This window comes from Petaurus breviceps, unplaced genomic scaffold, assembly GCF_028583685.1.
Source record: "Petaurus breviceps papuanus isolate PSGF00001 unplaced genomic scaffold, PetGlider_PUasm1.0 181, whole genome shotgun sequence".
Lineage (NCBI taxonomy): Eukaryota > Metazoa > Chordata > Mammalia > Diprotodontia > Petauridae > Petaurus > Petaurus breviceps.
This window is the reverse complement of record NW_027185784.1, coordinates 1,985,596-2,002,895: the sequence shown is the minus strand read 5'-3', so window position 1 is coordinate 2,002,895 and position 17,300 is coordinate 1,985,596. Positions and strand designations below refer to the sequence as shown.

General features: G+C 36.2%; 1 protein-coding gene across 4 annotated transcripts in view; it reads left to right on the top strand.

Moving 5' to 3' along the window:
• Positions 1–17,300, top strand: part of TSPAN12 (tetraspanin 12) — a 188,691-nt gene that overhangs the window by 99,118 nt on the left and 72,273 nt on the right. For all 4 annotated transcript variants that reach the window (XM_069087088.1, XM_069087087.1, XM_069087086.1 and 1 more), the window contains exon 2: positions 771–906. In XM_069087088.1, coding sequence (XP_068943189.1) covers positions 841–906 — 66 coding nt within the window. In that variant the 5' untranslated portion in view covers positions 771–840. The remainder of the gene's footprint in view (positions 1–770; positions 907–17,300) is intronic.

Sequence of the window (17,300 nt, the reverse complement as noted above, 5' to 3'; positions counted from 1 at the left end):
TGTGTGTGTGTGTGTGTGTGTGTGTGTGTGTGTGTGTGTGTGTGTGTAACTTGGTGTCTGCACAGCTGCTTTGGACTTAATTCCCTATGTGCCTCCCCTCCCCATTTATAATCCATCATTCCAGGGCAGAAAACATCATTTCTCACATTCTCTCAAAGAAACCCAAGTCGCAGAGAGGAATTACAGCTAATTCTTGTCTCCCCTCCCCCTTTCCAGACACTTTCACACTTGACGTTTTGTGATAGGTGGGTGAGTGAGAACAGTGATTTTAAGAAATGTAACTTCCTTAATGAGAAGGGGCATTTGACTCCCTTCCATACATCAGCTTCTTACTATAATTCCCTTTACTTCTCGGGAGGATTTATGGTCTCTAACCTTTAGGACTGTTACAAGAAGTGGCAGTCCCCAAAGGAGAGTGAGTTGAATGAGTTTTTAAAAGCATCTCATTAAAACATGCTGGGGGAAAAACAGCAACCCAAAACAAACAGTCCCAAGATAATAGTCTGCTCTGCACCCATTGTGAGCAGAGCAAATATTTTCCCTTTCCAGCAGGTGTAATCTGGGCCCAGTTTGGACTTTTATGTAGTCTAGGTTATCCTTTAACTCCGTCTTAGCAAATACTTTTTGTCGATGACGGGAAGTGACTGTGTTCCATTGGTCAGACAAGACATCCTACTCTGAAGCCAGTGAGAGGATGTCTGTGGGTGGAATTAAGAAAAGACAATGGTCTGATTCCTTTTTCCTGTCTTCCTGTCTTGTACCCATTGCAGATTGCTGTTGCCTTGATTGGTGGCAGAGGATGTGGTAAGAGGATGGGGTTTCTCCAGTGGAGAGCTCACAATGGCTAGAGAAGATTCTGTCAAGTGTCTTCGCTGTCTTCTCTATGCCCTTAATCTGCTCTTTTGGGTAAGTACTTTTCTAAACAGGTGGCACTCTCTGGACTCAAGTTACAAACAGTCACCAGATAATGCACCAAAGGGCACCGCTAAGCATTAATTAATTACATGGGATTATTCCCTCTATTTTCCAGACTTGTAAAAGTTGCCCTTCTTAGTAAATTTGAGCCACCTCAAGTTCCATTTAGTAATTAAAACAAAATCACTATACACCCTTGCAGTAAAATTAGGTTTGAAGTTAATCTAGGGTTATAAATAAATACATGTTGCCTGTAGCTACAGATAAGAAAATTGTGACATACTGTTGAGGGAACTTTCGTGAGTTACAGATAGCTGTGCAACCCATAAATTGTTTTAGTCAATTTAAGCATACAATTTCTGGCTGCAAAAAATGTCTTACTGTTTAATGCAAATTCTTTCTACATATATACTTTCTACATACAGGAATCTTATAAAAAGATTAGCTGGATATGTTGTTTAGGAAGACTTTTCTGGGGACTGGGAATTAACTTAAAAAATAGCTCTCATGTAACCATTCTATGTTAGAGAAAATTTAAGGCATTTTCTGAATCTGTGTATAAAATGTCACATACTATTTAACAAAATAAACAATAGAAAATTTAATGAGCTGAAGATAAATTTAATTTCCCTTGTGCCAGATTTTTTGGGGAGCCTGTGCTCTGCCATGAGTTTTCTTGAAGTACATGTCATCAACATAATGCTGTTTTTAAAAATCAGTGACAAAATATAAAAACTGTTAGTGTAACCCATTCAAATAGGGACCAATAACTTCTTTGTTGTTTTGGGTTCTTGGTAATTTGTGGTCTATAATCTTTTGTAAGAAAATGGAACCTAGAAATAATAGTAATAATATAACCTGCACTTTATATTTTTTTAGAGTGTGAATTTCACACATGTTTTCTCCTTTGAGCTGTGGTGCTTTACCTTCTAATAGAGGGCTATCTCTTAGATAAGTTTCGATAAGTCTCCTAGGTAAATCTAGACAAAATCCTGAGAAATGGAGCCTTCATGAAGTGACTAAGTTGAATATTTATCAAGAAAGCCTTGGGAAATTTCTTTCATAAGAATTGAAATAGTAAGTGGTTAAATTGATTTTTAAAATATATACTAAAACTCCTTGTTTTTAAAAATGTATATTTCTTGCAAATTACATAAATTTTTCTTCACTGTTTACTGCTTATTTAATATATGGAGTCCTGTATTTGGCACTTTATTTTTAAATTTTGCTGTCGCTGTAGACTTTGAAACTTACTATGAAAAGGAATATATATGGGTTTTTCCACAAAGGGGTAATAAGTACTTTATATTTTCTTTTCAGATTCTTTGCTCTCTTATACCACACTGAAAAGGGGAATTCCCAAAGCAGTATGTAATTATTATAGATACTAAAGTATGACAAGCAGTATCCTAATTAATTCTAAATATTTCTCTCAACTTGAAGTTCCTTCATTTGTAATTAATTCTTCTCAGCTACCAAGAGATATTTTATTATATTTTACATTTGTTCATTTCTAGTTTCTCAATAGGGGCAGGTAGGAGAATATAGGAAATACCCAGTGAGGGAATGGAGTAGGAAAGTTTGTAAGGGCTTCTGGTCATTTTCTGGGGTTGGAGCCATGGCCTTGAATAACTGCTTCAACACTTTCTTTAATATCTCTTAGGCATGGGAAATGTCATAGCTGGCCAGTGTAGTAATTTGACAGCTACAGCTTAACTGATTTCCACTTGAACCAGACATCACATGCTGACTGTGGGGCAGAGGAAGGAGGGTTTTCCTTTTTCTGGCTCTTCAGGGTGTATTCTCCAAGCAGGGAATCTGGCCTTGTGGTTCATATTTGGAGGCACACCCCTTCCTCTTGGCTCTAGCACCTTTACAGTAGTCCCACCCCAATCCCATCAGTGACTGTAATATCAGCCACTCCCCCCCTCCAAGAGTTATGGGTAGTAAAAAGTAGATCTTCCTCTGCAAAAGCTTGAGTTCTATAATGTATTGTTTTATATTTGTGGATATTTAGAATTTAGCCTCTTGAGTTATTGGGGAAAGAGTGGTAAGGTAGTGGAAACACCTTTGCATTCAAAGAGAAAACCTGATTTCCTGATCATTTTATGTTTTTATGTAGGAGAGATAGGCCCAAGAGGAAACAGTCTTTATCATTAAAGGTTAGAAATGTACTATTCTCTTTCTTTTTTGAGTTAATTACCTTGCTTTACTTGATTTTTCATGTATTCAGTGTGCTTTCCCAAGGCATGGGGAAACATGAGCTCAGGGCTGCTGACGTGGGATTGGCAAAGGATGTGAGTGGTGGGGGTGGAGGGGCCAGTAATTGGCCAAAGTCCTGAATCACATCTGGGTCTGTGATTAGCACTGTGTGGCTGTTCTGAGAGGTGTACATAGAACCTGGTGCAAGGAAGTATAATTCTGCCATAGATATCTCTTAGTGTTCCTATTTTCAGTTTGTTCACAATGGGGAGTAAAACCAAGTGCATAAAGCAGGGAAACCAAGACCTTAGAGGCACCTTCACTCTAATCAAAAAATGATGGGCAGAGTTAATGGGCATGTGAAAATCCTTCCTATTACTGTCATTATCAGTTAACATTTATGGAACATTTCCAATGTATGTGGTGGTATTCTTTGAATTTCTTAACTATCTTCCAATTTTAGGGCTAAAACTGGTGGCTTTGTGATGTGAGTATCTGCTCAATAGTCCTAAAATTATCTACTCATTTTACATATTATCAAATAACTTTCAGATGGTAATTTTCTGCTCCTACCTATATGGGCAGAATTAGAAGCAAGGCTCTCCTTTTTCTTTCCCTTTGAAAATGTCTGAAAATTGATAGCACTTAACATTTCTTATGTAATTGTTTCTGTTTAAAAAAAGTATAATAGTTTCTCTGCAGTTTTGTTAAAGCCTGTATTTCGCACACAATTTGGCTAGAACTATCATAACATGTTTGTTGGAGCATACAATAGCAGGGTAGAGTTAAGGCCTGATTTATTGCACAATGAAATTAGGGAAGAAGTGTGGAACACAGTAAATCCAGCAATCTTTTTCTCTCCCAATAGTTTTCTGTTACCGTTCATTCACCCATACTTTAGTTCTCCAACTGGTACAGACAATGAAGAGTTAGAGTTCTGTATTCCTTTTTAAGTTAAATTTTGTTTTTTTAATGCAAAGAATTCTGTTTTCCTCCCATCCTCCAAGTCATTAAAAAAAAGAAAAACAAATTTCTTGTAAGAAATATTAATAGTTAAGCAAAACAAATTCCTCCATTGATTGTATTTTTAGAAAATGTCTTATTCTGCACCCTGAATCCATCACCCCTTTGTCAGGAGATGGATAACAGGCTTTATCTTTGATCCTCTGTAATTATGGATGGTTATTGCATTGATCAGAGTTGTAGTTTTGTGTGTCTTCATAGAGTTGTTGTTATTATATATATTGTTCTGGCTTAAGTCTTCAAAGTTTTTCATTTTTATAATACTGTTGTTATAGTATAAATTGTTCTGTTTTTGTTCACTCTGCATCAGTTCATGCAAGTTTTTCTGTGTCTCCTTGAAATAATCTATCCACATGTTATATAGCAATATAGTATTTCATTGTATTCACATACTACAATTTGTTTAGCCCTTTCCTTATTAAGGGACATCTCCTTACTTTACAATTTTTTGCCACCACAAAAAGAACTACTATAAATATTTTTATGTATATAAGACCTTTTCCTCTTTCTTTGATTTCTCTGAATTATAGGACTTTAAGTGGTATAGTTGAGTGAAAAGGTATTCATTATACTGTTCAGGAACATTTTGTGTATAATTACAGATTGCTTTCCAGAATGGTTGTACATATTCACAGGTCCACCAACACTATGTCAGTGTTCCTATTTTCCCATAGTGTTTCCAATATTTATCATTTTCTTTTTTTTTGGTCATCATTACCAATCTGGTGGATGTTAGGTGGGACCTCAGAATTTCTTCTATTTTCATTTTTATAATCATTATTGATTTGGAGGACTGGAGATCTCAATAATCTTAGATTAATCAGAATTTGTACTCACATTCGATTCATATATTTATGCAAAAATGCTTATTATTCTTCAACTTTTAAAATATTTACCTTTATTTTGCATCTAAGGAATCAAACTGTAAGCTAATGCAGAGCCCTCCAACTAATGTTACCATTACTATTAGCCCATTAAAATTCATTGCACATTCCCTGGAGTAATGATATCACTCAATTACTTCAAGTAATATTTTATTCCCTAATTTTCCATGCCTAAACTGGCTACTTCTTTAATAAATGTAGCGCAATTCACAATGGAGTAGCTTATGTGAACACAGTCAGTTTCATAAGAAGAGTTTTTGGAAGAGTTCAGAGGATTGTTTAAATCTACTGTTTTGGTGCTGAGGTTTCTTTCTTTTTTCCTCCCTAACCTGCTGATCCCCTTTCCTCTCTGTAAACCTGAAGGGTAGTTTAGTATGTTGGAAAGCATTGTAAACTTGGTGGGGGTGGATAAGATATGGATTGGAATACCTGCTCTATCATTTACTTGGTTTTGTAACCTTGGGCAAATCTTTTTAACCTCCATTTCCTCATTTGTGAAATGAAGTTAATATATGTACTACCTACCTAACAGAGTTATTATAAGGAGGAAATGAGATCTGAGAATCATATGAAAGTATTCTGTAGCTATAAAGCACTATTTAAATTTAAGCCATCTAACAATTATCAGGCATGTAATACAGTGAAAGGGGCACATGCTTTGGAGTTAAAGGACATGGGTTAACATCTCTTCTTTGCCGCTTACAACCTCTGTGACCTCAAGCAAGTCTTTTAACTTCCTTGTACCTCAGTTTCCTCAGCTGCAAAATGAGGGAGTTGAATTAGGTTATCTCTGAGTTTCCTTTCACCTTTAAATGTGTGGTCTCATTTGTGTTAATGATTTAAGGAAAGCCACAAATAATTCTTAGATCTGACTTGAACCATCTTAATAAAAGTTTACATTTTTATGCCATGTTTTATAATTTACACAGTTGATAGGTAGTTAGATAAAGTATTTAAGCATCTACTACATGTCAGGAAGTACCCTGAAGAAGCTTCCATTAAAGTAAGAGGAGACAGCTTTTAAAGAAAGAAGAACTGGAACTCAGGAGGGAAAGACAGGAAGAAAAGGTACTCAAATGGATCTATGTTTGTTAGAAGGTGGAGAAGTTCAGAGTGAGTCAAGCCAGGAATGAAGTGTACATGCCTGGGGCTCTTTATGAAATGCTGTTATTTTCTTACAATGGCCCTATGTATTGGTTAGTGCAAATAGTTTTATCCCCATTTTACAGTAGGGAAAATGAAGCTCAGTGAGGTTGTCATTTACCGAAGATCACACAGTAAGGGTAAGAGCCTGGAACTAAGGACTTTTCCTTTTATTATTTCTTATTATATTATGCTGCCTCAAGTCAAATCTCCATCAGTCCTTTATAGAAAACCAAAGACTCTCATATTCTCAGAATTAGAGGGCATTTCAAAGGCTATTTTTTCCAACCTAGACCTAAAATATTCTTTCTTATTGTATAAAAGACAAAAAGATCATCCAACCTTTATTTGAAGTTGATGATGAATCCTTTACTTCCCAAAGCAATCAATTCCATTTTATAGTAACTCTGATGTTTAGAAAGTTTTCCCTTGCAGCAAGCCTAAATTAACTTACTGGCAACTTGTAGGCATTATTACTGGTTATTCTGTGTAGGATCATGTTTAATCTCTTTTCCGTGTGACTGACCCTCACATATTTGAATACAGTTATCACATCTCCCCTAAATCTTAAATGTTAGCAAGTAACACTGTTGTCTTACTGGTATTCTTTCTTTACAGTCTACTGTTTATCTCCTGTACTTGTAAGCTTAAATGACTTGGAAATTGACCACACTCTCTTCTTCAATCTCCAAATATAAGTTAATTTTTATTAACAAATTCAAGAAATATGCATAAAAGTATAATCCCAAATTAGTAAATACCTTAATTCAATTTTTTCCAATGTTATTAGTCTCAAAACTGAATCGTGACCTCAGGTAGCAAATTACATGTTGCTGAAAATTCGTCTAGTCATTGGTTAATTTATTTTTCAGCAAATGCATTTTCCTGTATTGTCTATAACAGACAAAAGTTAACCTCTTTAGAGAAGGCCATTATAAGATATTGCTAACACATATTTCATGCATCATTTCCAAATAATGTTCTGAGATGGAGTGAAAAAAATTGTTTTTTTAAAGTATTTGGAAAGTGTAAGGAGTCATAATCCTAGGTAAATAGAATTGTCAGAGTGTTTTAGAAGTTCAGTAAACTCAGATCATAGTTGAGCAATTATTTTCAATCACAAAGTTGGAAGGCATACTAGAAGTTGGTTTATTGTAAAAAGTTCAGAAATTACCAAAAGAGCTGGACTTATGCATTTAATAGTATCCAGTAATTTCCTTTATGGTTTGTTATTGAAGTTCTGGTCTCTCCTTTTTTAGTTCTTTGTTTTAGATATGTATTACTATTATTCGTATTACAGATCAAGAAAATATAATGGGAATTAAATGGGTCTTTTTCAGGGCATTTAATTGACTTCATAGGAGAGATGAATTTACTTTCTCTGAGATCTTATTTACTATGGGGTTAAGACTGTTATTTACAATACTTATTTTTAACATCATTGGTATATGTAGTTGCAGTACTTCTATAGAGTCCCTCTAATCCAGTTAAGCTAATAGCTTACATTTATTTAGTATTTTATGTTTCCAAAGTGCTTTGTGCATGTTTTTTTCATTTGGTCCTTTCCATGGCTTTGTGAGGTAAGTCAATAAACAATAAGTATTTTTTAAGCACTTACTGTGTATCAGACACTGTGCTAAGCACTAGGAGTACAAAAAAAGACAAAAGCTAGTTCCTGCCCTTGAGGAGCTTATATTCTAATGGGGAGACAACATGCAAATAACTATTTACAATTCAGTTATATACAGAATAAATTGGAAACAATAAGCTGAAGGAAAGCACAAGAAGCTTCCTGTAGTAGGTAGATAAGTACAAATATAATTATTCTCATTTTGCAGGTTAAGATAGTAAGGCTAAAAGAGGTTAAGAGACCTTGTAAATGACAGAGCTGGGACTTGAATATTGGTTTTATGACTCAGGACAGTACTTATTCTACTATGTAATCCTAACTCCTAAAGACAGGACAATTGGAAAGCACTACAGAGGTCATCAAATCCACCCATATACTCAGTAGTTTTATAACATTTGTAATAGCTGTCCACCCTCTGTTTAAACATTTCCAATGATGAAGAGTTCACTACTTTTCAGGGAAGCATATTACAGTTTTGGACAGCTGTAGTCAATAATTTTTTCCTTATGTTGAGCTAAAATCTTCTTTGCTGTAACTTGATTCAGTATACATTTTTAAGTATTGTTCTTGGCTCTGGGAATACAAAGATAAAAAAGTATTAATTCCTTGTTCTGTAGAAGCTTATAGTCTAAATTGGGGCTGAGGAGGTGGGTGACAGATATATGCAAATTGATCTTACTTCTTTCCTCTGACCAATACATAATCACTCTAATCCCTCTTCCATTGGACAGCCCTTCCCATACTGGAGAAAGGCCATCAGATTTGGCCTAGCAGTCATCCCAAGGTCTTTGTGTTCATATATTAGAAGCACCTACTAATAACTAGTAATAGGATAGAACTGTTGCTGTTATCATTAGATTCTTCCCTTAACACATTTATAGATCTGGATGCATTAACATGTCTACTGACTGTAGAAATATTGGGTTAGGTCCCAGGGAAGGTATATAGATGAAAAAGAGCCCCTGCCCTCATGGGGTTTCCTGTTTAGTAGGAGGATGTTGCAACAATATAAAAAAAATATACCATCACCATGTCAGAACTGGAGAAAAAAGTGTTATAAGAGGTCCAAGGTGGGAGGGGAGAAGTTCTCTACTCTGTGTGTGTGTGTGTATGTATGTATGTATGTATGTATGTGTGTATGGTAGGGGAGGGGATATGGCGAGATGAACAGATGGGGAAGGTATCACAGAAGTGTCATTTGAATTTGGCTTTAAAGAACAGACAGGAATTAAGTAAATGAAGAGGAAAAGAGAAGGCATTCAAAGGCATAGATTTGTGAAGGAATAGACCAGAAAATGTGGATAACACTTAGGGTCAGAGAACCTGGGTTTGAATCCCAGGTCTGCCATTTACTTGCTTAATCACTTACCTTCTCTAGGTTTCAGTTTTTGTACCTGTAAATTGAGGGGGTTGGGACCTCGTAAGTTCCTTTCTGGATTTAAATATATTATCCTGTGATTAGGAAACAGTACTTCATTTTGGCTATTTGTGTAGAGTAAATGGAGGCAGCTAGGTGGTAAAATGGATAGACTGCCAGGCCTGGAGTCATGGAGACCTGAGTTCAAATCTGGCCTTTGACACTAGCTCTGTGACCCTGGGCAAGTCACTCCACTCTGTTTGCTTCAGTTTCCTCATCTGTAAAATGGGCTGGAGAAGGACACAGAAAACCACCCCAGTATCTTTGCCAAGAAAACCCCAAATAGGGTCACAAAGAGTCAGGCAGGACTGAAACAATTGAACAGCAACATCAGAGTGAATAGGATTTGGGTGAAAGGTTGAGAGGTAGGGTGGTATTTTGTGGAGGACCCTGAATCTCAGATGTAGGAATACAAACTTCACTAATTAGGCAAATAAATTATTAAAATTGTTTGAACCTAATAAGATAGCCAAGCATATATTTAAATAATAAGAAAGACGAATTTTCTAATAGTAGAGGCAACTAGGTAGCACCATAGTTCTTAAGAGAGAAGGGGCTGGAATCAGGAAAATCTCAGTTCAAATTTTTCTTCAGACCCTGTGATCCTGGGGAAGTCACTTAACCTGTATCTGCCTCAGTTTTCTCATCTGTAAAATGTGGCAAATAATAGCACCTACCTTCCAGGGTTGTTTTGAAGAGCAAATGAGATAACTTTAAGTACATTTTAAATGTGCTGCTGCTGCTGCTACTGTTACTGGTACTGCTGCTAGTGCTGCTGCTGTTGCTACTACTACTGCTGCTAGTGCTGCTGCTGCTAGTGCTGCTGCTGCTGCTAGTGTTGCTTCTGCTAGTGCTGCTGCAGCTGCTACTACTACTGCTGCTATTACTACTATTATACTGCTGCTGCTGCTGGAATGGTTGGAAGTGTGGAGAGAATAGAATCTAGTTAGAAGTAGTTAGAAGGCTATTTTAATAGTTTAGGTGGTATTAATGAAGTCATTTTTTTTTTTGCATTTGAGAGGAAGAGGACAAGTCAGAGAACTTTTGAGATAGAAATGCCAGAACTTAGTAATTGATATGAGGTAGGAGATAGAAAAAAACAAGATAATTTCAAGGTTCCAAATATAGGCCGTTGAGTGAATGGTGTTGTCACAAGTAGTCAGGTTTACTTGTAAAGAGAAGCTTGTTTTGGGACTTGCTGAGTTTGAGGTGGTTGTGAGTTTCAGGTGGAGAAGAGAGAGAAGGGTTATAGATATAGATTTGGAATTAATCTGTGTAAGGTGATAGGTAAAGCCATGGGAATAAATGATATGAACAATAAGAGGGGAAAAAAAGGAAGGGAGAGAAGTAGGAAACACACACACAGAATATTTCTGTATGTGTATGTGTGATGGAGAGAACATTGGGGGACCATCAGTCTTAAAGAATTGGAAAGAAGACAAGAAAATAGCAAATGAGTTAGAGAAATAGTAAGGCAAATCAAAAGAGAACTAAGAGAGTCTTTGAAGCTAAGGAAGAAAAGAGTTACAAGAAGGAATAGATGTCAGATGCTATGGGAAAGTTCAAGGAGGATTTAAATTTGGTATTTAATGGGATGAAATGGGAAATTCACATGTTGCCTTTTAAAACATCAGTAGCATTGATGTGAGAACTACTTCCATCAGGAAAGATTGCAACTCATATGTGATTATATTCTTAGAGGTCTGCAGGAGATTAAGTGACTAGCCCATATCCCCACAATTAGTTAAGTGTCTGAGGTGGGATTTAAATACAAGTGTTCTGGATGCCAAGTCCAATGTTCTCTCTATTACAATGTGGTTCAAAACAACCCCTATTTTTTAAAAAAGGCTAAGCAAAAATTACCTTGCAGAAGGGGGAGAGATTAATATCCCCACTTAGACTTCATGTGAAGATATGGGACAGATTTAGATATCAAATCTTTTTTTTTTTTTTACTGTATTAATTAATTGACATCTAGGGTTTATTCCAAGATTTTATTTTTCATTGCTTTAAGTGGTGGTTAAACAAAACAATCAGAGCTTGGGCTCAGAGGAGATAGGAATTTAGTGGATTTGAATTCAATCCAAATCATTTAACTTCCTTATACATAATATTACAGGGAAGCAGATATAGTCCTAAAATGTTACATAATAATAACTTACATTTAGGAAACAGTATGACATAGTTTTTAGAGAATTATCCTCAAAGCTAGGAAGACCTGGGTTCACATCATGCTTCTGATACATGCTGGCTTTTTTACCCTGGGCAAATCACAGTCTTTCAGTGATGAAGGTAACTCTCTAAAACTATAAATTGCGGCTAAGTTGTTGACCTCCATTGGTAAAGGAAATTTTTATATCCAGGAATTACCTGTACCAATGAAATTACATGTCTAGCCCCTCTCCCTATCTCTAAATGACATTTATATAGTGTTTTAAGGTTTAGAAAATACTCCTCACCAAAACCTGGTGAGGCAGGTAGTGTAGTTAATCTTATCCCTATTTTACAGGGGAGGAAGCTGAAGTTCAGAGATAGTGAGTTGTCCATGCAAACAGTATGTTTTGGAGAAAGAATTTGAGCCCAGGGCTCTGGTCTTCAAGTCCTTTCCTCTTTCTACCTCACTACACTGTCTTGAAATGTGTTAGAAATGAGTGACTGATGGGGCGGCCAGGTGGCTCAGTGAGTAAGAGCACTGGCCCCAGAGTCAGGATGACCTGGGATCAAACCCAGGCTCTGATACTTAGCACCACAACAAGAAATAACTGGCTGTGTAACCTTGAGCAAGTTACTTAACCCCGATTGCTTAAAAAAAAAAAAGAAATTAGTGACTGGAACTGATGTTTGAAAGGTGTTATGCTCATTCAAGAACTGTATTGGGGAAGCTTAGGTGGCACAGTGAATAGAGCACCAGCCCTTGAGTATCTAACAGTAAAACTAGATGGTTTGGGATCTAGAAGTAATTGACAAAAATAAATACACAAAAGAAAAAAAATGTGGTCAGTGAAGAAGCAGCTATTAAACACCAACAGTCCAATGATTGTACTTTACCTGCTATGATTGATTGCTTACTGCTGATTATTACTGTGAAGCTTGGTGGTAAAATAGAGCTTTTGGCCTGGAGTTAGGAAGATCTGAGTTAAAAATCTGTCTTCAGACATTAGCTATGTGTCCTGGGCAAGTACTTAACTCCTGTTTGCCTCAATTCCTCATGTCTAAAATGGGGACACACTGGAGAAGGAAATGGCAAATCATTCTAGGATCTGCCAAGAAAACCCCACAGATATGCATGGGGTCACAAAGAGTTGGACATGACTGAATGATTGAACAACAAAAGATAAGACATGTCTTAGTTCGGCTGCTGATGTGGCTGCCGATGCCTATAGAAGATTAGCTATTTTGTATAAAGTTGAAAATAATGGGAAACTGAACAAAGGAATGAAAAAAACAAGAAGGTAAATAGAGAAAAGTGGGAAGAGAGCTGTGAAGATTGGTGGTGATGATGGCTATAGCAGGTATTTAGAAGCAGTGGCTGTGAAGATGTCAAAGAGTAGATAATTTAATAGCCAAAAAAGAGACATATGAGAAAAATGCTATAATCAGCAATATAGAGAGGGACAAAAGACCATTTTGGGCTCAGTCTATGAGAGTATCATCAGTTTGTCCTGTACGAGACAGTGTTAATAGAAGAGGATGGTTAATTAGTACCTGGTAGTTTCTTCTTTAATATTAGTGTTATTTCATTGACTTAATTTGTGGACCAGAGTTTATTTAGGAATATTCTTCAAAATACGAAATATTAACTAAAGATGTTTCTTGAGAGAATTAATTCTTCACACAGAACACAGCACTTTTAATTTTATTATTACTCAACAAAGTTATTAAGAGCTGACTATTTCATATTGTAAGCCCTGGAGAGGCAAATATAAAAAAAATGAAACAAGCTTAGCTTCTATCAAGGGAAATAGGAGTCAGATACATAGGTATATACAGTAATGTATGGATCATTGGGGATAAGCAATAATTTTGTCATAGCTTCATTTTATGGCAAGCCATAGTCATGTGTATACTTTCGTTAATGCTGACTTCACCCAGATGAAACTAAATTAAGCTGGTTTCTCTATCTCTACTTAGTTTGCTGTCAGTCAAGTTATGGAATCAATAACTAAACATTTAATTCCTCTTTTTTTGTATTTTTAACTGTGTAGTTATTAAGAATGGATATTCCTCCAAGGAAATGGGCAAAAGCTGCAGCTCTTAAAGAACACACTTCAATGATTGCTAGAAATATTACCGTGGTTGTTGTGGGGAAATTTAGTATTTCAAGGATCATTCAAACCCAAAAGATGTAAGAAGTTGTAACATTTGTTTTCTGTCAATAAACTTATTTTACTTTGTCCCAAGTATTTTGCACAGAAGTATACTATTTCAATAAAGCAGGGTTCGGCTGTTTTTTTGTCAGGGTGGGGGGAGGGGATGATGGTGGAAGGCATTAACTGGGGGTGGTATCAAGAAAGGCTTTTTGTAGAATTTGAGTTTTAAGTCAAGTTTTGAAAGAAACTACAAATCTACACAAAGCTGTAGCATGTAAAAGTATGCTGCAAATCTATAGCATACTTGAAGAGGGAGCATATTCCAGGGACAGGGGCTAGACTATGAAAAGCTGTGGGACAGGCAACAAGGCAAGGAAAAGAGCATTTATTAAGTGCTTACTAGGTGCCAGGCACTGTTCTTAGCTCGGGATAAGCCGAAAAGGAAGAAAGTCCTGGACCTTATAGAGTTTATATTTTAATGGGGGAAGATAACACAGAAAAAGGAGCAGAAAGGGGGGTGGGTGGAGGATGCAGGTACAAGGGCAGGGTGTTGAAGTTCAGAAAGTCAGAGTTTATAACTGGGAGGGGAAAGGACAGGAGATGGAGTATCTTGTGTGAGGACCAGGTTGGCAAGAGGACCAGCTTGGCTGGACCATAGTGTGTGTGAAGGGGGCCAGATCATGAAGGGCTTGGAAAACTAAACAGTGGTGCAATTTGTGTTTAAACCTGCAGGAGCCAGTGTTGGTTATTGGACTATGAAATTACGTAGTCAAGTCTGTGCTTCAGACATATAACTCCAGTGGGAGAATGCCTGAGACAGGTAGATCTATTAAGAGACTGTTGCAGTCCAGGTAACAGGTGATAAGATCTTAAACCAGGTTTGTGGCTGTGTATCTTCGTAAAGGAATGGGAAGGATGGAAGAGGTGTTGTGGAGATAAAATCAATGCTACTAGGTACATTTGGAAGGGCGTGAATAATTCTTTTGTTAAAATATTGGGTTTGAGATGCCTACAGGATATTTAGTATGAAATGTCCAGTTGGTATTTGGTGATGTAGGATAAATAGATCCTGGAATTATCTGCCTAGAGATGATCTTCAATTTTTTGTAGCTGTATGACACAGCCTTTCTATGCCTCATTTTTCTCATCTGCAAAATGTGTGGGGGGGGAATGGACCCCATGACCTCTAGGGTCTCTTCCAGCTCTAAATATATGATCTGATGAACTTGTGGGAGCTGATGAGGTCATCAAACGACATTATATAATGATTTTTTGGTATTGTTATAACCTTAAATATGTGATTTTTTAAAAGTTTCTTGTGGCTAGAGAAAAGTCATACACTACTGTCATTCAATTCAACAGACATTTGTTAAATATTTATTATACGTAGACACATAGCCAGTTACTATACTATGTTCATGTGACAGTTGATTTTAGGGAGATAAAACACAAAATTTTGTTAAAAGTCTGAGGGAGAGGTCAATACTGATGGATCAGGAAAAGCTTCCTGGAGGATGTGACATTTTACAGTATCTGTAGGAACTAAACCACTAGGGCAGCTAGGTCATACAATGGATAGAGTGCCAGGTCTAGATTCATAAAGACTCATCTTCCTGAGTTCAAACCTGGCCTCAGACACTTACTAGTTGTGTGACTCACGGCAAATCACTTATTCCTGTTTGCCTCAGTTTCCTCATCCGTAAAATGAACTGGAGAAGGAAACGGCAAACCACTCCAGTGTCATTGCCAAGAAAACCCCAAAAAGGGTCACAGAGAGTCAGGCACAACTGAACAACAGCAAAGGAAATCAAAAGATGAAGAAAGAGATAGGTGTTCCAAATACAGAGATTAGTGTGTAAAGTAAGGCATAGGGATGGGCAAGCTTGTCATGTGTTTTTAAGGGTACAGAGAAGTCCAGATGACTGGAGGGCAGAGTGCATTGAGGTGATTAGTATGAGATACAGCTAGAAAGGAAGGATGATGCCAGAATGTAGAACAACATGTTAGATGAAGTGTCTTTTGTGAACGAAGAATTTATAGGATGGAAGTAATGCTCCTGCAAAAAAGCAGTAGAAACAGCAAGCACATCTCACAGTGTAGTAGCGTATGTCTCATTCTGCACTTGTTCAGTTTCTCTATGAAGAAGAGGGAAGTATTCTCATCACCTGTTTTCTTGAATCGATAGTTCATTACCATTAATCAGATTCAGCTGCCTATTTGTGTTGATTTTTTTTTTTTTTTATTTACTTGCTGCATTTTGTGTATTTTTGTTTTGGTTCCACTTCATTCTGTATCACTTCATGTATAGGATAATGGAATCATAGCTTTAGAGCTGAAAAGAACCTTAATGGTCATAAATTACAACCCCCTCATTACTTGTGAAAAAATTGAATCATAGAGAGGTTATATGACTGGTCCAGAGTCACATTGCTCACATGGTATCTGAAGGGAGGTTTGAAACTCAGCACTTTTATCAGTTGTGACACATTGTCTTTTTTCTTTGTAAACATACACATTATTGAAATGGTGAGAAATATCTTTCTTTCCTCTTTCATTGCAAAAAAAATTAATACAAATATGAGAGAGTTGAATATCCAGTTCCATTGTTCTGTTTCATCTGTGATACAGAAATCTTATCAAGGCTTTTGAAAAGTGTTGACAAGCTCAAGAACATTGATTGTATCAGTAAATGTCACGATTTTCTGGAGAACAAGAATGCTACTAGGGAGAGAAGTGCTGTACCCTTTGATTCACCTGTTAATTTTTTCAGAAAAGGGACCATATTATAGTCTTCAGGATGACATATCTTTGTTTCACTCCAACTTTATGACAAAAAGGCAAATTGCCAAAAGTAAGGCTAATGTCAGAATTATAGACTCATATTACATGTAATCCTATCATTTTAGGGCAGAAAAGGCCCTTTAAAATAATGTAGATGTGAAGCAGCATGACATGGTAGAAGGTACTTCAGGGGTTCAAATCCTACCTTCAACACTTATTAATTACTTCCTCTGATTCTGTATCATATAGAGGGAAAACCACTGTGCAGTAAGTTAGAGAGATTAACTCCTTTATAGTTTTGACTGTCTTTACTTTGGACAAATTAATTGTGATTAATTATTTATTATAATAAATTATAGAATATATTTATATATTATATCATTTATACAATATATTATATTTATATAATATATAACATATATTTGTATAATATATCATATAACATAGTATATTATATTTATATAATATATTATTTATTATATGATATTAATAATATTAACTTTGGACAAGTTAATTTGGACACACAGCAGTGTGACTTTGGACAAGTTAATTATCCTCTCTAATTCTAATTTTCTTCATTGACAAAATAAAAAAAATTGAAATACATCAATGTTTCCTAGCCTCTGGATGTTGGGACTCTGGAGAGTGGTGGAGGAAATATTATAAAGAATCTTTGCATCCATATTTACATCAGACATTGTGATTTTAATTTCTATTAGCCCCCCAAAATATGAAGAATGAGCTATAGAATGATAATTAGAGGATATCAAAGTCAAATGAAAGGTTTTTATTGTTGTTTTTTAAGAATGGAAGAGACATGGCATGCTATAAGCTATAGGTGGGAGAAAAGGAGCTAGCAGAGAAGCTAACCCAAAGTCAAATGGACAACCTCAGGAAACATAGGGTTCTCTCTCATTAGAAATTTTTTTTTTTTTTGCCTTTTGGAGGGCAATTAGGGTTAAGTAACATGTGCAAGGTTATACGGCTAGGTTTTT